General features: G+C 43.2%; 1 protein-coding gene across 14 annotated transcripts in view; it reads left to right on the top strand.

Moving 5' to 3' along the window:
• IGF2BP2 (insulin like growth factor 2 mRNA binding protein 2) overlaps positions 1 to 21967 on the top strand; it is a 187515-nt gene extending 165548 nt beyond the window's left edge. For 12 of the 14 annotated variants that reach the window (XM_077117802.1, XM_077117800.1, XM_077117811.1 and 9 more), the window contains 7 exons: positions 6189 to 6257; positions 9613 to 9729; positions 15027 to 15101; positions 16658 to 16789; positions 18654 to 18767; positions 20045 to 20299; positions 20958 to 21967. In XM_077117802.1, coding sequence (XP_076973917.1) covers positions 6189 to 6257; positions 9613 to 9729; positions 15027 to 15101; positions 16658 to 16789; positions 18654 to 18767; positions 20045 to 20137 — 600 coding nt within the window. In that variant the 3' untranslated portion in view covers positions 20138 to 20299; positions 20958 to 21967. The remainder of the gene's footprint in view (positions 1 to 6188; positions 6258 to 9612; positions 9730 to 15026; positions 15102 to 16657; positions 16790 to 18653; positions 18768 to 20044; positions 20300 to 20957) is intronic. The other 2 variants (XM_077117801.1, XM_077117812.1) reach the window with 2 other exon arrangements.
• The last annotated feature ends 403 nt before the right edge of the window (positions 21968 to 22370 follow it).

Here is a 22370-nt window from a genome sequence, read left to right as displayed (position 1 = left end):
GGAATACTACACAGTATTTATATCTGAACATATACACAATGCCTGGCATTTAGTAGGTTCTCAGTAAGTATTTATTGTCTGAATCATAATTAACAAAAGAGTAAATGTTATTTTTATGACTTTTCTAGTTGTTGCTCCCTTTCACAGCATTATTCAGGATTGATACTGTACCAGATTTGGAGCCAGGATACCTGACAGCTTTTTTTTTCATTCCTAATTCTTTTCTTCTTTACACATAATTCTTTTTTTAGCAATCTTTCTTTTCCCCATGTTTGTACAGTTTAAATGGGAAGAATCAATTGTGTAACAATTGCCTTAACCGCTCTTTTCTTTTGCGAGGTGGTCTCTGGTGTGGGCACTGCACACCGGAGAAAGTTATAATGGATATAACTTTAGATTTACATCCATTCTCCTTTCAAATAAAGGACAGAGCCCAACAGTGAGCCTGTGTCTATGTGTAGAGGGAGCTGTTAAAGTCCAAGGGGCAAGAACAGCTCCGAGACTTGCACATCCCCATACCTCTGCTGTCTCAGTCTTGAGAATGACCCAGCATGGTACAAGTAAATGGCATTGAGACACATCTCATTCTTTGGAAGAGAAGCCCCAGGGAAGCTCAAGAGCCAGGCCACCATCTCAACCTGGTTTATACATGGGGCATAATGGAATAGACCACTTCTAAAATCGGACATCTAAAATAGGAATCAGCAAACTGTAGCCCAAGGGCCAAATCCAACCCACCACCTACTTTTGTAAAAAAAAATGTTTTGTTGGAACACAGTCACATCCATTTATTTGCTTATTGTCCATGTCTACATTCCCGCTACAATGGCAGAGTTGAGTCGATGCAGTAGAGACCATCTGACCTGCAAAGCCTAAAATATTTGCAATTTGGCTCTTTACAGAAAGTTTGCTGATCACCGATCTAAAATAAGAAAAGTTTCCAGGTGATACCAGAATATTTTCTAAACCTGAAAATATGATTTGCCATTTCTAAAACCTTCTTTATACCAAAAGTTTTACTACAGTAGTAGAAAAGCTATTTTACTTAAATATGTAATTCCTGTTCTTTATAAAATAGGTTTTAAATAAAACTAGAACAACGATTGCCCCAAATCTAAGACAAGCAGGTTCTGGCAGAATTTCTCTCCTGTGGCTGCAAGTGGGCGGGGCCAGGGCCAGCAGTCACTCCATCCTTTACAGGACCTAGGACAGATCCCCAGTCCCCACCTGGTGGTCTGCACTGAAGGCTGCGGGCTTCCCTGGTGGACCTAAGTCTCCTGAGAAGGCTGGGAATGGTACTTCCAAGTACATTTCAAATACTACTGTTTTCCTGTCACATAGGCAGTCAGATTTCAAGAAACTAGGGTGTTTCTTGGTTGCTTTCATACATCACAAAACACCAGTGCTTTTCTTCTTGGCATCCAAAAGTCAGGAAGAGTCTGTGTGTCACCTTCCTTATAGGTGGCTACACACACAAGTTGGTCTCTAAACTCTGGAGGTTTTTCTGTTTTTGTTTTTGTTTTTGTTTTTTTAACTCTGGAGTTTTTAATGCATATGTGTATATAGGTATGTATTTTTCTGATTATAAAAGTAATGTATTTTAAAAACATGGTATTTAAGAAGCAATACAGAAATGTAGAAAGTAGAAGCTTTTTTTTCTTAATCTATAAATAACCACAATTTCCGTCTATCTACATTAATTTTTTAAACAAAAATAGGATCTTAGCATAGATACCATTCAGTAACTTGTTTTTTCGATTAACCTTGGATTTGTTTTTATATACAGACATATAGCTCTATAATGTTTTACACTGGTTGTAGCATCCCTATCTGTATGTTCCACAGCTTTTAAGCCAATTATTTATTAATAGACTTTAAAATAGATTCCAAATTTTCTCTTTTGAAAATAACTCTACTATGGGGTGATCCGACAGTGACTCAGTGGCAGAATTCTTGCCTGCTATGCTTTAAACCGGGGTTCAAAAAAAGAAGCTCCACTACTGAAGTCCTTGTACATATACTATGGCTCTCTTCTCCAACTTTGTCCTCAGAACAAATTCCTGGAAATAGAATTGCTGAGTCAAAGAATGTATATGTATTTAAAATTGATACATAATATATATAAAGGATTTACCACTTATCCTTCCCATCAAGAGTGTGTGACAGGAACATTTTCCTCCAGTTTCCTCACTGCCAGTGTAATTAGTCCTTGCAGTGTGATATTTTGAAAATAAGCTTTTGGGTTCATTGGTCATTTTTTAATCCCTTTAATAAATTGTCTTTCTGTATCTCTTGCCCATCAGTCTATTGAAAGGTTGTATAACTTACATTCTGGAGCCAGACTGCTACATTTACATCTCTGCCCCAGTACCTGCTGTTTTTAATAACTTGGGGCAAACAACTAAATCTGTTTGGGTCTTGATATTCCCATCTGTAAGATTGGGGTAATAATAGTTCCTATCTTAGAGACTGCTCTGAGGATTATTAAATAAGTTAAAACTTGCACTTAGTAACTGGCTCTTTAAATCTTAGGAACCTTTGCCTTCATTTTCCCATCATCTTTTTCTTAATGATTTATAACAGCTAATTATATACGAAGGCTTTTCACATCATTGTTGTAAATATTTTCCACCAACTTGTCATTTCTTTTTATTTTATTTGTGGACTCTTTTGCTATAATAATAATAAAAATTACTCTAAACGAAAGTGTGAAGGTAAAATTTAAATATTTCCCTTCAGTCTTCTCTTACCCACATTTTTTCCAACACCTATTCCCCAGCAGTGGAGCACTGTTCTGTTTACACATTTTTCCTAAGTTTTTTTTTGTGTGTATACAATCATACCTTCAGAATGCAAACTGATGGAATCAGGCCATGCACAGTGAATTACAACTTGATTTTTAAAAATTTTTTATGGGCATCTTTCCATAGCTAAGCCTAGTTCATTTTAATATCTGCAAAGTATTCCAAAGTGGAATTACCATAATTTTCCTAATTAATGCAATGTTTTGGGGCATTTGCATTTTCCCTATTACAAGCAATGTCAAAAGAATATGTAAGTTTTTGCACTAAATCGAGTATATTTGAAAGTCACTTTTTCTCTAAGACTGAAATTATTGTATCTCAGAGGGTATGTGCATTTTAAATTTTCACAGATTTCCCTCCAGAATTCTTGGAGAAATTATAAATCTGTGATGTTTCCCTTTATGGTTTCTGTCCTTTGATAAAATACTAAGGAAAAAGGCTTCTCCCATCCAAGACTGTAAAATATTCTCTCCTGTTTTCTTATAGTAATTTTTAGTTGTTGATTATGTGAGATTGTTATTTATATTTACTTCTGCAATTCATAGGAAATTTATCCGCACTTGTATTTTGAAGTAGAGATCTAACTTTTATAATTTTTTTTTCCCAAATGGATAACTAGTTTTCCCAAAGTCAGTTTATTGGGTGATCTACCATTTCTTCACTCAATCTGAAATGCCAGCTTTGTCATACAATAAATTCCCACTTAGTCATATTTCTGGACTCTGTTTTGTTCCATTCATCTTTTTTCTACACTGTCATTATTGTAGTTTTATACTATCTTTGACAGTTTTAACAGCAGGGTGATTTTATTCTCAAAGAATGAATTGAAAAAATGGCCAACTTTTTCTGTGCTCTGAGAAATTAAAGAATATCTAGGAATTCTCTTTCTTCAAAGAATTGATAGAGCCCACTGGTAAGACATCTGGGCGTACCAACTTCTGTTTAGAGAAAGAGCATTTATAATCTTTTCAATTTCTTGTAAGTTTTTTATTCCATTTTGTTGATTTATATTTTCCCAGAAACAAAGTAGCTTTCCCCTCATAAAATAGCTAGGGACTTTCAAACTAGGACCATGATCCTGTTACAACAGGGTTCTGAACTGACATCCCCCTCCATTGGGGCCTTGGGGCAGGTGGCAAATGGTGACACTCTGCTTTCCCTTAAAGACCACATTTAGTCACCAACAGATTCCTTTTTCTGATCATTATAGGTAAGCATGCCTAAAAGACCCCTTCTGTTCGAGTCTGTAAGGTCCATGTAAGCCTGGGAGGATAGGAAACAGAAAGTGTCCTCTGATAAGACATACATTTCATCATAAATAAGTACTCATTTAACACTTGTTAATTCAGCCCACGCAGTACGCTGTGATAGGTGCTTCTGTTCACAAGACTTCATTAAATACCACGTCGCATCCTTCAGGTAGGGGCATCTCTGTGCTTAGTATCAAATCCAGGCTCAGAGCCACAGCTTCCAAGGTCCTGTGTGATCTCTCCCTGCCTGCCTCCCTACTTGTTGTCCTCTCCTACTTACTTACACCACTCTGGCCTCCTTTCTGTTTTTCAAACAGGCCAGTCCTTTTCAAGCTCTGGACCTGCTGTCGGATAACCCTACTTTACATGGTGCACCATCTCCTCCCTGGGTCTCAGCTCAGCTGTCACCTCTTCCAGGAGCCTTCCAGAATAGTCTGGCCAAAGCAGCCATCCTCTCCCTCTTCCCTGCAGCTACCCTTGCTCACATCTTCCTATTTGTTTCTTTATCAGTATTTCTCTGGAAGTATCTTAGTGTCTGCCTCATAGGTTCTGTGATGGCAAGGACCTTTGCCATCTTATTCACTGTGTCCCCAGCACCTGGAACAATACTTTGTGCATAGTAGGTGCTCAGGCTTTGGATGAATGAATGAGCAATTGAGTGGACCGCCGCAACAATAGTTACGCAATCCAGATATATTCTATTCCATGTGTAGATGAGGTTCAGAAAAGTTAAATTATTCCATTTTACAGAGCTTGTGATTCAGACTCTGGGTCTTCTGACACCAAAACCAACCTCTGTACAAAGGCTAATGCCAGAACTGGACTCTTCCCCTACAGCAGTTTTCCATCTGTGACTCATGAATAAAGGAGGAGTGGGAAATTTGTTCTTTTGATCTTTTAACATCTAATTTGAAACATCTTCCTCCTCTGCCACATGCTAGGTCTAAATTTGACACAGTGTTCACGTTGGGGCTCTCTGAACCCAGAATAGGAGCCACGCTGTGGCTTGTCTGTTCTTGGCCTTCACGTTATTTTCGGTGAAGAGGCAAATCACAATTCAGACAAATCATTACTGCTGGGAGGGCTGAAGGAGCAGCTCTCCAGGTGAGCGAGGATGGCAGATACACCTTTTCTCCAGGTACAGCTTTGTTTGAGCAGAAAAGCTGTAAGAATTGTCTCTGTACCCTTTATGGCCTAGGACAGGGAAGTGCAGGAAGGGTCTGGAGCTGATTCTCTTCCCAGTGAGTCAGTCCTCAAGAAGGAGGCGGGGCCGGGTGAGCCAGACCTCACCTAGCTCCCTTCAAAGCTAGAGGTTACCCAGAGAAACTGATCTCATAACACCCTCTTATGGGCACGAGGTGTCACTGCAGCCTCTTGCCAAGTAATGAAAGCAGAGGCTTGCTCTGCAGCGATGATTCCCTGTATAAGCAGTGCTCTCTGCACAGCAGCCCCCCCACCACTGTCTTCACTCCAAGGCTACAAATCCACTCTCCAAGCCCAAAGGGGGAAGAGTTTTGTTTTGTTCGTAATGAGTCAAGAGATGAAGTTGTGATCTGGAGTGCTGAGTCCAGCTGGAGATTCAGGTCATGTGTATCACTGTGAGATGTGCTCAGGGGCCCTCAAACGAAGGCTATGTCCCCTCACTCTGGTGGAGATGGCTGATCTCACTTCTCAGTAGCACATTTGCTCATTCGGAATGACTCTTGGATATTGTTCTAGTATCCTCAGTTCCCTTTAACCCACAACTTGGAACTTTACAGAAAATAGAACCTACTGGGCTTGTTCCTCTACTTGTGGGCAGGTTCAAAAGGTGAACGTGCACGTGTGTGTGTGTGTGCATTTATGCATGTGTGTGCAGATGTTCATTCCCATGCTAAGTTCCTAGGAAGCATAAAGCATAGCTCAGTTTAGATACGATAAGCATTCAACCCCAGGGAGCAGCCGTGCTGAGGTGCCCCGTTGCCAAGCATTCATGCTCTGAGTGGAGGGGAGCACTGCGATGAGAAGAGACTGATCCATATATATACCCCAGGGAAGGATGCCGAGTCCTGTTGTATGTGGGAAATCCTGCCCCACCTGAGTGACTGTCCATGATGTACCCACTGACTGATTTTCTGTTTTTCTCCTGCTGCAGACCCACTCCGGATACTTCTCCAGCCTGTACCCCCCTCACCAGTTCAGCCCGTTCCCACATCATCACTCCGTGAGTGCCCCCTCAGTTCAGCCCTGGCTACACTCTCCTCTCTTGTGGCCAGCGCCTCATGGTCCTTGATGGACTGGTCAGTGGGTGTTCGTGGTGTGTTCTAGGCCATCCTGCAAGTGAGGCATGACGGAGCATAAGCACACCAAGCTACCTGGCACTTAAGTGCACTTGAAATTCTTTAAAGGGGTGGGACTGTTCCCATTGAACAATCCTGTTTATACTTGCAAATCTCATAGATGGCAGGAAAATGGTGCAGAGTAGCAATCAAAAAGTCATGTTAGAAGGTGGTGTGGGCAGAAGAGCAAAGTCTCCAAAGACAATCATTGAACAGTGTCTTGCACATGGAGGCATGGCATTTCTCACAGAGCCCCATGGCAAGAACGCCCAGCTGCCTTACCTGAGCCCCTCTCCTGCTCCTTACAGGTCCCAGGGTGGGGTGGGGGGGGGGCTGGCCAGGTTCCACTCATGCTGCTGTGCTTGGGCAGGTTTATTTGCTGCTTTATTTTGATTCTGGAGCCACCCTTGTGGAAATTTCACCTCTGGCCACAAGATGGGCTAGATAGCTTTCCATGTCTTCTAACAAAGGGCCCTGTCCTGAGATGAGTCTTGTTTAATAGCTTTATTTATTTATTTATTTATTTATTTTTACATGGGCAGGTACCAGGAATCGAACCTGGGTCCTCTGGCATGGCAGGCAAGCATTCTTACCTGCTGAGCCACCGTGCCCCGCCCTTAATAGCTTTATTTTTATTTCTTGGATGAAGGCATGGGTGAAATACATGTCCAGTTTACATGTGATGCAAAACCTGGAGGGATAACTAGTGAGGTGGAGGATTGAGTCCAGATTAAGTAATGTCTCAACACACTAGGAAATCGGGCTGTGTGCAAAGGTAGAATTCAATAGAAAAAAGTCTGAAGGTCTGCAGTTAGGCTGCAAAACTAAAGTGAGCAAATGTAGAGAGCTGAGAGAAAATAAAGGGTCACATGAGAAAGACCTGGGATTTCTTACTGTCTAGACATTTGAGATAAAATAACATGACAGCTACTAAGTGCATTCATAGAATCTTCAACAGAATTAAGAAAGGAATATCAAGGAAAGTGAGAGAGAGCTGTAGTGGATTCCATCCTAGCCTGCCTGATACTGACTAGTAGAAGGAGTGTCAAGATCATTTCTGGCGGCCTCTCCATAAGAAGGACATGTCAACTGGAGATTGTTTGATGGAGCTGGCCATGCCTGGGGGACATCTAGACACTGTTATAGGAGGGCAGAATAGAGAAGAAGGGGTCGGTCAGGACAGGTTGGGATGTGAAAGAGGAAGTAGACTTCGTCCAAAAGTCTGTGCCTTAGCCCAAAAGTAAGAACAGAGACCATAACTGTCCAATGTAAGCAAGAGCTCTAAAATATCCAGATTATAGACAGGTCCTTCTGGAGTAGCACACTTCCCATTACTAGAGAAGCATTTCTTCATAATACAGATTACCTGTTTATTTGTAAACAAAAAGTACAAGATAGGAATACTAGGACATGGCTATATATATATGTGTGTGTATATATATATATATATATATATATATATGTATATATATATATATATATTGTTACTAATAATACCATAATGAGTACCCCATCTTGAATCCACCAGAAAAGCATCTTAGGGTTTCTCAGAATCCACTATGCAGTGCCTTACATCGCACGCAGTGCTCACTAGGCAGATAATGACAGAGGTATCATTATCTCAGGCTTACAAAAAGCTGAGGCTCAAAGGGATTTAAGCAAGTGACTCAAGGAAGATGAAGGGACTTCACCTCGAATTCCAGGGTCTTGAGTCTATGTCTTTTCCTACAGGGCTAACCTAGGAAGAGTTTATGGATGTTGGGCAGAAGCATAAATGTGTTGACTTCTCTTTATTCCTGTTGATTCTCATTTCCTGGCAGTCCTGAGGGGGTCCTGTATTTTAGATCCCCTGATACTTTCACTCTCTCTTAAGAGTCCTGAAATGTTGGATGCATTCCAAAAAACCACATCAGTTAAATGATTGTAGAATCAATGTCACCAGGCAGACTCGTGATTTAATAGAATTTCTGTTAATGGTTTTGTAAAGCAATCAGCCTCTATTATGATTCCTCTTGTAAGTTGGGATTTTTAATTGGAACATACATGTGTATTTTGTCTAACCGGTAATCAGTCTGAAGGGGAGCTGCTTTCTACCAAGTTTAGGGTTTTAAATCTGACCCATCGCAGAAGCTTTGAAGGCTTAGATATGGCTTTAAAATCTACTGCCTGTTATAGCAGATAAAGGAAAGCACACCAGATTGTGCAGTCCATACAGAAGTTTCTCAGCTCCATCCTTTGTGATGTAAAGATTGAGCTCTCAGTGGGAATGTGTCTGTGGACCCTTCTTTCCTGAGGAATTTCCCAGGGTATTTAATAGCATACCTGTGTGAGTCTGTCTCTGGGTTGGTTGACTTCTGCCTTCCACTCCCCGTTGTGGCTCTGAGCATTCAGAGTGAACTCCAGGCTATCCCTTCATAGCCCAGCTAACTCTGAGCTTCTCTATTTCAGTCTTTTCCCAAGTCCAACCTTGTTTTAACCCTCCATCGTCCCCCTAGGACCTTTGTTAGTGTTCAGTCCTACAAAATAGCTCTCTAATGAATGCCTCTTTTTATGTATAGGTTGTTTATTTAGTGCTCCTCTGTGGTGCCGTTTTTGGTGCTAGGCTACAAATATGTGAATGGGTCACCCCTACCTTTAAGAAGCTCCTAGTCTGATGGGAATCTAGCATGTGAGCACATAAGTGTAATAGAATGTGGGAGCCCTGAAGAATCATGGCCTGGCTTCCCTGAAAAATATCAGGAAAAGTTTCACAGAGGAGATGACATTTGAGCTGGGCAAGCAGATGAAGATGTGGGAAGAGGAGTCAGGGCCTTTATAGTCTAATTTGCTGACTTCAGCATGGCCAACTTCTATGCATTCTTTGACTCCTACTAAAAAAATATGCGAGCACCCTCCTTCCCCATATGTAAGCTTGAAAATGAGCTTCCTTTTTTGGGTGTCCTAGGGAACAAGTGAAGCCTAACCCTGTGAGCCGACAGTTTTTTGGATCCAACAGATTGAGGGATGAGTTTATATTTTGACTGTCATGTCTTGTTCCCTGGATTGAGATTCATCACCCCAGTGTTGAATTCTGCTGCGCCTCTGCCCACAGAAGAATCCCGTACACCATTCTGACCATTGCCTTGGATAGGGAGCGCTGACTCACCATAGGGCTCATCACGGACACTCAGTAACTGTTGTGTGCCTGTGGGAGAAACCTTGATGGGAAATGATGTCTTCTGTCTTGTCTTGCTCTTCCAGTATCCAGAGCAGGAGATTGTGAATCTCTTCATCCCAACCCAGGCTGTGGGCGCCATCATTGGAAAGAAAGGGGCACACATTAAACAGCTAGCAAGATTTGCTGGGGCTTCCATCAAGGTAAGGCTGCTGCTGTCAGTGGCTGTTTGTATTTATCCCCTTCCACCCCTTATCCCTTTATCCTCCTATCTTCCTGTCAGTCCTGTGCGACTCTCACATACTATCCAAGGACAGAATCCCACAGGATCTAGAAAACTTGTGTCCATGAATATTCCCATCTGCGCTCATCTTTCTCTTATCCCTTTTTTACTCAACAACCGAAATGGTAAAATATATATTAATAACACATCATTCAAGTCAGTCGGTTATCACCGACCTGTTCTCAGAAAGATAAGCAAAGAAAGATTGAGGATTTTTTCTAAGCTTTAGAGAATGGAGTTACATGGAGCTATAATTTGTGCTCAGCAGTTATCATTGCTTGATTCTTTAGTTTCAGTTTTAAAAACCCTTGAACTTTGAGAGAATAGTTTGGATGAAAAACTCTTTGAAAGGGATGATAAAATTATAAATTGAAAAAGCTGATGATATAGCCTGATAAGAAGCCTCAGGAATGAGCAGAGAGGCTCAGGAAGGAAGGCCTGTGATTTATGGAAATGGTTGTGAGTATAAACATGACTATAGTTACATACTCACATCCTGCCTCATCAAGCACAATGTGAAGAATCGTCAGAGAACTGAAAGGGAAGGATTATTCGACTCTGGTCCTGCTCCAAGCCCAGCTATCAGCTCTGACTCACGGGCAGAATGCTGAGCACATCCCAAGCCCCATGAAACACTTTCGGAAACAGAGTTTCCGTTGTTACGTAAAATAATTTGCTACCAAGGGACAACCCGGGATTCCAACAAGAAGTCTCATGACTTGGAGAGAAAGAATGCTTATACTTTCCCCCAAGAGGGACTGGAATTTCTCCCACAGCAAGTGTGCTAGAGAAAACAAAACAAAGCAAAACATTCTGAGTAGTACAGGATAAAAATGGTAGTGAGTCTACAATAGAATTGTATTTGAGTAAATCATTTCCCTCCCAAGTCCTCATTTATCTCACCTGTGGAGTGCAAAGACTGGATGAGAACCCCGAGTTGGGAGGGGGGGCATGCACAGCCGTTGTAATGATCAGGCTGAGCGCAGGTGAGACCCTGGCCCAGCTGCTGTTAGGCAGGTGTTGTCCCCATTCCCCATGGGTGGGTTGGATAAAGTGTAGACAGCCACTGGTCTGGCTGCACCCTGAGGGCCTTTCCTGGCATTCAGTCCTGGGTCTGAGATGACAGGCAGGAGATAGAATGACATGATTTCAACTAAGAGGGACTTACAGGATCATCTCATCAAATCCCCCTATTTCTCACCTGAGAGAAGCGAGACCCCGAGATAAAGAGAGACAGCCAAACACACAGTTAGCTTCTAAGTGGCAGGGCTGGCTCTTGGATATAAATTCTGCTGACCTGTAAGATATTGAGCACCAAAGCTGGGGCCAGTCATAGTGATCAGTCCTTTCACGTACCTGATCTTATTTTATTTAACCCACTCAACTCTGTGAGACAAGGATTATTGCCCATGAGGAAATGGTACCCAGATAGTTCCATTGATCAGTCCAAGGTCACAAAGCTAAGAAATTTGAGAGTTAAGCCTTGACCAGAATATTTTCTTTCTAATCTAGTGTTTTTTCCACTGTAGCAGTCTGACTGCTATGTCAGAATCATTCCCAGTAAGGTGGGAGAAAAGAGAGAAAGATAGCTATCAACCTCTTAGCCTTCACAAGCTCACAACATGCCTACAGTCCTTCCTTGCCCCAGCCAGATTGTCTTGTCACTTTGCTCGTGACTTCTGAAATGGACAAGAACAGCAGTTCTGGACCAGGAGGTCAGAATTGCTCTCACCTGGTCATGACCAGAGTTTTCCATGCTGGGCCAACAGTGTTCTCTGGCGTTTTCATTCCCTAGCCCCTCCTCTCTGTAGCATTAAATAAAAAGGAAAAGAAACCAGGAAAGCCAAGCACATGAGTGGAATTCCTCCTTCTTAAAATCAATCTCATTTTTGCTAGATTCCATTTATCTCAGTAGGTCTTGAAAGAGTCTGTCTCTAAAACAAGATGGAAGATCCCACTAACTCCAGAGAACCCTCCAGTTTGTGCTTCACTAGTCTGCAAGGGCCACCTTTGATGCACCGGGGCAGGGAGAGGGCTGTACACTCACCCACAGGAGCAGAGTGCTGGGCCGAGATCTGGGAGGTACACCCTGAGGCACTTTGGTTACAGGCAGCCTTGCCTTTCCTGTAGGGCATCTGGTCCACAGACTCCAGAATGCCACATGGAGTGTGGCTTAGTGCACAGGCAGGGACACCCAATTCCTGATCCTTGCTTTAGCACCTGCTTATTTCTGTCGCCTGTTCAGTCACCTCCCATCTCTGGGTCCCATCAGGTTCAATCATAAAATGGGGTCCTTATTCTTGGACTTATAGAAAGAGTTTCCTGTGGAATACCACTCCAACACTGCAAGAATCTAGTTCCTAGACTTCCGGGCTGAGCTGGTGAATGCTGGGCAGCAGAGAGATTAGGGGCTTCGTTCAGAAATTGAGTAAGGTAACCGTGAGTCACTGGGAAGTGGACAGAGACAGCAGAATGGATTTGGTCAACACGCGTCATGAGTCTTCTAGCTCCTCTCAGTTTGGGTGGCAATAAGAGCTAGGGGCTGCCATGTCCATTATCTGATCTATCTTACCTACTCTGAGACAACGAGCAGTCTGAATGCTGGCTACAGGTGTAGAAGTGGAGGTAGTGGTTCTTGCCAGCGGTCTCAAGGGCCAGGGCATCCGTCGCCTGCTGGAGACTCTCAGGGCCCTGGATACGTGCAGTCTGTGGTTTCTGGGTGAGGCAGATGCTGAGAAAAGACTGCTGTCCTGTTGCGTGAAGGCTAGTCAGTAGCCCGTCCGCAGCAAAGGGAAATACCCCAAGAAGCGCAGTCATTGACAACCTGTCTTTAACCTCATCCTCGTGCTCCAAGGTAGTCCAAGGTCTCGTAAATGGGTCCCTCCTTTCAGAGCAGTCCACAGGTCAGAATGCATCTGGGATGTACAAGCACAGTAAAGCTAGGAGAGCAGCACAAGGACCCTGGGGCCAAGGATGGAATGTGGTTTAGAACATACACAGAGAAAAAAAACAAAATACCTCTTGCAAAGGTGGATGCTTTCCTGGGGGAGCCCAAGACAGATTTCATGGGTTAGAAATGATAAATACCTAAATGCAGTTCATTGGTGAAATGGTTTTGGGGCTGTGGTTTTGTGTTGCCTGAGGAACATTGAAACCTGTAATTGATCATGTTTCTATTTTTGCATTGGCTCTTAGAAAGCTTAGAAGCAAATAAATGGCCTAACCTCAGTCTTTGAGACCTTATGGGATATATTTTATGTACTAACCTCACTCCTGACTCATCTGTACATTCCCAAATGCCCAGCCTACTTTGAACTCATTTTACTTTTAATTAGGTTTACCTTTGCTACACTTTTTAAAGCTAGTTTAAGTCTTTTCTAGAATAAGGCAAAGTATGCAGAAAACAAAAATATAACAATGGTCTCTAACAAAAAAAAATGCTTGCTCCACTGGTTTCTTAGACCTTATACCAAAAACATGAACAGCAAAAGAAGAAAATAGATAAATGAGGCCTCTTCAAAGTGAAAAACTTTTGTGCATCAAAGGCCTTTTATCAAGAAAATCAAAAGACAGTCTGCCAAATAGGAGAAAATATTTGGAATATTTTCTGATGAGGGTTTAATTTTCAGATTCTATAAAGAAATCATACAACTCAACAACAAAAAGACAAACAGAATGGTCAAAAGAGTTGAATAGACATTTCTCCAAAGAAGATATATGAATGGTCAAAAAGTACCTGAAAGATGCTCAGCATCACTAGCCATTAGGAAATGTGAATCAAAACTACAATCAAATACAATCTCACACCTGCTAGGATAATAAGTGTTGGAGAAGATATGGGGAAACAGAACACTCATTCATAGTTGGCAGAAATATAAAATGGTATAATCTCTGAGAAAAACAGTTCGGTGGTTCCTCAAAACGTCAAGTATAGAATTACCATACATCCCAGCAATCCCACTTCTAGGTCTCTACTCCAAAGAAAAGCAGAGCCTCAAGCAGATGTATGTACACATGTCCGTAGCAGCATTAGCCACACTTGCCAAAAGATGGAAGCAACCCAGATGTCCACCATCAGATAAATGGGTAAACAAAATGTGGAAAATACACACAAATGAATATTATGCAGCCACGAAAAGGAATGAGGTTCTGATTCATGCGACAACATGGATGAACCTTGAAGACATCATCTGAGTGAAATAAGCCAGACACAAATGGACAAATATTTTATGATCTCACTGATAGGAAAGAATTACAATAAGCAAACTCATAGGGTCAGAAACTACAATACAAGTTACCAGGGGCTAGGAAGGTTAGGAAATGTGGAGTTAAAGCTTAATTGATACAGAATTTCTATTTGGGTGAAGGAAAAGTTTTGATAATGGTTCGTGGTCGTGGTAGCACAATATCGTGAATGTAACACCACTGGATTATATCTGTGAAAAAGGGAGAAATTTTACATTGTGTATTTGTTACTAAAATAGAAATTTTAAAAAATGCTTGCTCCGCCCATTGTTTAAGTTGTATTACAAAAGAAATCACCCTCAGGAAGTGAGAGGCGGAAGAAGTGTTGAGACTGCCAGGTTCAGCCTCCACACGTCACACATGAGGGAACAGAATTTGCTCAAAAGTACTTAGTGACTTGGGGCCTGGAATGAAGTCATTCCCACTCCTGCTTGAATGCTGTCAGATTTCTGATTCATTTGCCGTGGAGGAGGGGTTCCTAGCCAAACCTGCTCTGGTTCAGTTGTCACTCACAGCTAACTGCCTGTGTGAGCTGAGAATTAGGACCAAAGTTACCTTTCCTGCAATTTGGGCTCCACTGTAACACCTCTCTAGACTAGTCTTTCCTCCCCTCTGGGCCGTGAGTGGGTTGAAGGGTCCTGGACTACCTACTTCCTACAGCCGTTGACTCCCTGGTTATTTCCTAAGATCTGACTTGGTAGAAGGAGCCTGATGCTCAGGCAGGAACAGGCAGTAACCAGTGACTTGCTTCTGATTCACCCTGGGTGGCCAAAGACCAAAATCTGATAGTGGGCATTATAGCCGTGACTTCCTAGAGCCCAGGGTGGCCGGAGTGTGGTGTCAGACAAACAGGTCCAAAGTCAGAAACCCTGACATTGCCCTTTCACATATATACCATCCACTTAGCAAGAAAGAGGGTCTTGGGAAATGCAGCCAAACATCAATATTTTCCTCTTTTTCTGTGAACTGCAGATTGCTCCAGCAGAAGGTCCCGATGTCAGCGAAAGAATGGTAATCATAACTGGACCACCAGAAGCCCAGTTCAAGGTCAGTGCCAAGGACCACCTCAGCCCTGCAGGCCCTGGACATGGGGAAACTGGTTTGGGGGAGCCGAGGGCCTTTGTTGCATGCACCACCCACCTCAGAGGCATAGTCAAGGCTTTTCTTTGGAGACCCAACCTCTAATTTCCTTCCTGCTGCCACCTACTAATCTCACATTCACCCTTCTTCCCACCTCCAGGTCGCTCCTTCAGTTTGTGTGCCCTACTTAGAAGTTCTCCTTCCCTTGTCTTCCCAGGGAAAATTAAATCATCTGTCAGTACCCAGTTCAAATGGCATCTCCTCTGGAATCTTTCTGATTCCTTAACCATGGTTTTGAGAAAAGGTCTTGGACTCATTTAGTCATTTCTACCTATCTGCCTATAGGGACATTAACAGAGGGTGTAAGGGGAAATGGCATGGTCTTTTGGAAGCTCTCTGGTAAGGTACATTTGTTTTGTTTTGTTTTTGTCCTTTTTTGTCCCCTAGGAAAATACAGCTTGGGCTTTCTAAAAGTCAGGAACACATATTTACCTATAAAAGTATAATTTTTATCATTATTACTATTTAAAATTTAGCAAAGAAGGAAACAATCTGGAATCATTCAAGAACAATTAATTGATGCATAGAGAAACAAAATATACAATAGAACATTACTTGGCCATTAAAAAGAATGAAGTTCTGATATATGCTCCAATATCGATGAACTTAGAAAACATTATTCTAAATGAAAGACGCCAGGCACTAAAGGCACATGTTACATGATTCCATTTATGTGAAATGTCAAGAATAGGCAAATTCATAGGGACAATAAGGACTAGTGGTTATCAGGTTGGGAATAGGGAATAATTTGGGCTAACGCTAATAGGTTTGGCGTTTCTTTTTGGGGTGATAGAAATATTCTAGAATTAGATAGTAGTGATCATTGTATAACATAGTGAATATACTAAAAATCTCTGAAGTGTACACTTTAAATGATATTTTTATTATGTGAGTTATATCTCAAATTTTTAAAAGTCAAAAAAAAAAAAAAAAAGGAGAGAAAAGAACAATAACCTTGTAGGGAAGAGCACTAGCTTTGGAGTCAGACACCAAAAACCATGATCAACTCTTCAAATCTCAACACCACCACTTTCACCTCCATTCTTTAATAACCAGAGGTCTGAACATACCATGATTAGAGGGAGTTAAGAATACCCTGAATAAATTCACTCAATCAGCTGAACATTTATGGGTGCTATGGTTAGGGAAATAAGACAGATCTGCCCTTTTACCCCAATACATGGAAAGCTTCTTGGAGTAGGTGATGATATGTAAAACCATGAAGGCATGAGAGTCCCCATGTACCTCTTGAAAAGTACAGTAATTGAATATGGCAGGCATAGCACCTTATCAGATAGAGGGTCTTTGAGGGAAGTACAACAGGGGGCACTGCTTCCCAGAGTGTCTGACCCATGAGTTTGGAGAATGGAGTTGCCCAGGACCAACTAATTCCCTTAGCAACACTAATAAAACAGGTTGACCTGCATGGCTGAAAGTTACCAAGTCATGTTTTGCTATTTTAGGCCCAGGGACGGATCTTTGGGAAACTGAAAGAAGAAAACTTCTTTAACCCCAAAGAAGAGGTGAAGCTTGAAGCCCACATCAGAGTGCCCTCTTCAACAGCCGGCCGGGTGATTGGCAAGGGTGGCAAAACTGTAAGTTTGCTCCATGCTGGCTTTCTAGATTTGACTGGGTTCCTTCAGACCCCCATTGACTCTTTCTTTCCCAACTTGTGGTCGAGGACTTTGACCAACAGAGGATCTCTTGGCATCTAAATACTATGCAGGGGCAGGCCACGGTGGCTCAGCAGGTAGAATTCTCGCCTGCCATGCTGGAGATCTGGGTTCGATTCCCAGTGCCTGCCCATGCAAAATAAAATAAAATAAACTCTATGAGGAATGAGGATCCCAAGGATAAAAATGTAATCACATCTCTCTAGAATTTAGTGCCCCCTGTCCTTGTTGCTGAGCCGGGTACCAGAATCACTGGGGTCCTGTGCCCAATACCACATCTCAGCTACGTACTAGTAAAGGAAGGTCCACTCCCTGAAGGTGAAGGAGGTGTCTTTTCCCCTGTTATCCCCACACAGAGCAGTAGGTAAAACAGGAAAGGGGGTAGAGCTCCACTCAGAGTACCTGTTAACCCACTGGACGGACTGCTCTCTCACTCCCAAGCTCTCCTAACAGATATCTCCAGGGCCCTAACTCTCCCTCCTACTGAGTCTTTCTGGCTATATCCCAAACCTAGCTTTCTCTTTTAGGGGAACTAGTTTAGAAGTAAGGGTGTTGAGCAAAAATGAAATAGTTTTTTTAAAAAAGTCAAGGTTTTCAACCTGAAGGTAGCAGTAGCACAGTGTAACTTGACAGATGCCAGAGAACTAACTGAAACCTGTGGGAGCAGACACGGCTGTGGAGATGACTCCTAAGAAGTTTCAGTAGAGCCTACTACATGCTGGCAAAGTGGCAGTGGTGGATGGTAGAAATTAGGGTGGGGGTGGGATGTCTCTGGTGTCCTGAGTGTGTGCATACATATATGCATGTGTGCTGGCTATTCTGTAAAGCACTTCGAATCAAGTCTTACAGAAGAATCAAAACCAAATTCTAGACATGAATCACCTTTATGCAAAATAATAAAGCTGCATAGAATGCAGATTATTCCCCAGATGCAGGAACATGATCATCACCCTAGGGCCTCACACTGAGCCCCCAGCAGAGTTGGAATGTATGCAGAAGGAAACAATAGTCCTTGAGAGAGTAAAATGCTAAACCCTTCCGTTTCATATTTACCAGTCACTGAGTTCTTTGAGCCTCTTAGAGGCAGTCCTCTGTCTGCTAAGCACTTGCTGAACCCACTGTTGTGCTTGCAGAGGTCAGGGTGACCCCTCAGGCAGTGCACAAACTAGTGGAAAACAGGTCCTGTGAAGCAGGTGGGGAGGAGCCCTAGAGGGCAGCAAATGTGTTTTAGAAAAGGTGGGGATCAGCATGGGTTGGAGGCTCCGTGAGGGAGATGGGCTTGCTACAGAATCTTATGTGTGGGGAGAAAGTATTAACAGTCCAAGTTAGGGAAAAGCAAAAGCAGGACTTGGAGGCTACAATGAAAATGAATAGTGGGAATGGTGCAAGCCTGATTAGAAAGTAAAGTTTACTTTGGTGAATCAGACAAGAGATGTTCAGCCCCTGGGTGAGCACGTCCACATTAAAGTAATAAGCACATCTACATTAATATTCCCATCTGGATTTTTGGAAAGCATTGTATCACTGTGAGGACATGCAGGAACTGCATTGATGAGAACTCCAGGATAAAGCTCAGCCTGCAGCAGCCCCCATGGAATCAACAGTTGGGCTCTCTCCCTGTCATTGGGCTTCCCAGAGCCCAAACCAACATGGCCTCAAATGCTTAGGAGCATGGAGCCCCCAGAGGTGCCTTAGGAAGGACATGCTGATACCAGGCTCCTTGCCCTACTGCCCTCTCCATCTCCCTCCTGCACCCACTACATTTCTGCCTTTTCTCCCGTCACAGGTGAATGAACTGCAGAACTTAACCAGTGCAGAAGTCATCGTGCCTCGCGACCAAACGCCAGATGAGAACGAGGAAGTGATTGTCAGAATTATTGGGCATTTCTTTGCTAGCCAGGTACCTGTGCTGTAAAGACCCCCTCTCTCCTGCCGATTGCTTTTCAGTTCTCTCTCCAAGCTATTGGTGGCCATAGTCGCTGAACAATCCCGTCCCCCAAGGAGGAACCTGTTCCTTGTTCTTCTTAGGTCTTCAGCCATTTCCTCTGCTTGCAAGAGAGGGCATACTGTTCCACGCTTTCTCACCAGGCATACTTGGGGAGCTCTGGGAAGAGTGTGAAACTTATTCAAGCCCTTACTCAAAGCCAAGCAAGTTTCATGCCCCGTGAAATGCTAAAATGTGAGGTCTTGGCTCCCCTCACAGTCTTCCTCTCTTAGGAGCCACACCCCACCCTCTGAATTTCCCCAGCCGGGGTTTCAGGGCTTGCCTAGGTGCCAAAATCTCACAATTAAGGGTTAAATGCTAATCTCCAGAGACATCCATTTCTTATTTCTTGCTCCTTCTCCACCTCACCACCCACCTCAGGATACAGGGCCCTCACATGGAAAGGCAAGCACCTCGGCATAATTTGGCTTCATATAATCTCTTTGATGCTTTTTGTTAGTTGGGCTTGGGGGTAGAGCACTCCCTGTCCTTGTCTTAAACTAGCAAAGACAGACAGTCTGAGTTTGCCTTGAATTTTGTTTAAGCTGTCAGCTTGTTCTTCCAGTACCTGTTCCTGTGCCTTGAGAACTGACTTTCTGGGAAAGGGGTGGGGGTGGGTGAGCTCCTCCTGTGCCCCGTGCCCTTTGATGACATTCCTGCCTGATCTGGCAGATACAGCTCCGGCCACACCAAACTTTGCATTTCCTTATATCCCAGCTCTGGCAGGGCCCCTGGGAGTACTGGGGCAGAGGCGCCTGGGGTGCCAGCTCAGGTCCATGTGTCTTCTCCAGTTGTTCAGGGTAGAGTGTCTGGGCCATTTCTCCCTTCCTCCCCCATCCTATCAGCTGTCCAGCTTTCCCAGCAGTATCACGTAATTCTAGAAGCAGGTGGGTGCCAGCAACATGGGAAGCTGTATGTTGCTTGCTCTCTGACTTCTGCAAGGCCCTCTAGTCACTGCCTCCCAGGTTCTGCTTTATTGGCCTACCTGTCCAGCAAGTAAATGGAAACTGCTCAGGTCCTACCTCCTCGTCTTCCACCCAGCAGCTCTGTGACGGGGGGGGGGGGGGGGGGCCATGCACAGAAAAAAGGCCTAGGAGTAACCCCTCCTTGCCCCATGTCCCAGGCCCTCCCTGTACTTTTCTGAGACCTGGGTTCATTTTCTTTGCCTTTCTCCCCCATCTCCCTTGCTGCAGACCGCACAGCGCAAGATCAGGGAAATTGTACAGCAGGTGAAGCAGCAGGAACAGAAATATCCTCAGGGAGTCGCCTCACAGCGCAGCAAGTGAGGCTCCCCAGGCACCAGCAAAACCATGGATGAATGTAGCCCTTCCAACACCTGACAGAAGGAGACCAAACACAGCCAGCCGGATTGGGAGCAAGCCAAAGACCACCCTGAGAAATGACAAGTCTGCAGAGGGGCCGGCCAGGGCCTCTGCAGAGGCCCAGAGGTCAGCCCTCAGGGCTGAGGTGGGGGGGGGGCGGGGGGAGGGAGAGCTCAGCAGTCTCCCCAGGACCGCGCAGCAGCAGGCATGCCCACTCCAGGGTTCTGCAGGCTTCCCAGCCATCCACATCACCATCCACTCAGATCTCTCCTAAACTCCCACGACGCTATCCCTTTTAGTTGAACTAACATAGGTGAATATGTTCAAAAGCAAAGCAAAATTCATACCCTTTTCTTCTTTTGTGGAAAATAGTCTCTGTACATGTGTGTACATATTAGAAGGGGAAAGATGTTAAGATATGTGACCTGTGGGTTACACAGGGTGACTGCAGCGTTAATATATTTTAGAAATAATATATCAAATAACTCAACTAACTCCCATTTTTAATCAATTATATATATATTTTTTTCTTTTAAAGAGAAAGCAGGCTTTTTAAGACTTTCAGGAATAAAGTTGTTCTTGGGGAGGTCTAATGCTATAATAAGGAACTTCAAGGCCACCCAACACAAAATTCACCCAGAGAGAAATCTCATCTAAAGGACACTCACAGCAGTTCTGGATCACCTGTGTATGTCAACAGAAGGGATACCGTCTCTTTGAAGAAGAAACTCTGTCTCTCTTCATCCCTGTCTAGCTCACATAACCGTTTCTCTTTGCTTCACAGGTTTTAGACTGGTTTTTGCATACTGCTATATAATTCTGTCTCTCTGTTTATCTCTCCCCTGCTCTTTCTCCATCCCCTTCCTTCCCGTTCCCATTCTTTTTAATTCCCTCATCCCTCTGTCTCCATTCCCTGTATCTGTATACCCACTCCACCCCCTCCTCACTGCCCCTTATACCCACCTACCCCCCACCCCCAGCCCCCGGCAAAGCAGTGCTCTGAGTATCACATCACACAAAAGGAACAAAAGCGAAACACACAAACCAGCCTCAACATACACTTGGTTACTTAAAAGAACAAGAGTCAATGGTACTTGTCCTAGCACTCTGGAAGAGGAAAACAGGAACCCACCAAAACTGACCAGCCAACAAACAAAAATTCTACCAAGAAAGAATGTATTTTGTCTTTTTTACATTTTGGTATATAAGCCATCAGTATTCGGCAAAATGATTTCTTTCTTTTTGAAAAAAAAAAATGTGGAGGAAAATAGAAATTTACTAGAGGTCGTTGGCCCAGGGCGTTAAATTTACAGATTTTTTTTAACGAGAAAAACACACAAAAAAAGCTACCTCAGGTGTTTTTTACCTCAGCACCTTGCTCTTGTGTTTCCCTTAGAGATTTTGTAAAACTGATAGTTGGAACATTTTTTTATTTTTTTAATAAAAATGAGTTGGAAAAAAGAATAAGATATCAATTGCCAGCCTGGAGAAGTCCAAGTGTGCAACAACTGTTCTGAATTGTCTTCCGCTAGCCAAGAAACTTACATGGCCTTCTTTTGGACAAACCTTGAAAATGTTTATTTTGAAAAGATGACAAAGAAAAACAGAAAATATTGGAGATGTCCTGAATTTTATAGGGTACGCGCCATTAGGGCTTTTTGTGCTAAAGGATGAACATGAACTGGTTTATGTGAACAAGCCATTGTACCGCCAGACTGCAATGCCAGTTTCCTTTACTGCAAACAGTGTTCTGTGACAAAAAAAAAAAAAGAAAGAAAAAAAAAAGAAATATATCCAGCTAACAAGATTCCAGTGTCTTGGTCTCTTATTTCACTAAGTATTGCCTCCTCCCAAAGTGTCAGCTGAGTTCAGACTTGGAGCAGACCTAGGGAAGCAAGGACAGTAGCTACATTCAGAATGTGGGAAGCTACTCTGCTGGGGCTGCTTCATCCAGGAAGATCTTTTGGAGAAGCTAGATTGGATCAGTGGTTCTTGAAGTAGGGTTCCCAGACCAGCAGCATCAGTATTACCTGGGAACTTGTTAGAAATGCAGATTCTCGGAGTCCATTTTGAGTCAGAAGTTCTGAGAATGGGACCCAGAAATCTGTATTTCATCGAGCCCTCTAGGTGATTCTGGCATACTGAAGTTTGAGAACTACTGACATAGAGGGATTAATAGGTTTCACCTAGTGTGATA

Source organism: Tamandua tetradactyla, chromosome 10, assembly GCF_023851605.1.
Source record: "Tamandua tetradactyla isolate mTamTet1 chromosome 10, mTamTet1.pri, whole genome shotgun sequence".
In the NCBI taxonomy this organism is placed as follows: Eukaryota; Metazoa; Chordata; class Mammalia; order Pilosa; family Myrmecophagidae; genus Tamandua; species Tamandua tetradactyla.
Note: the sequence above shows the minus strand (reverse complement) of the source record. Positions and strands in the feature narration are given on the sequence as shown.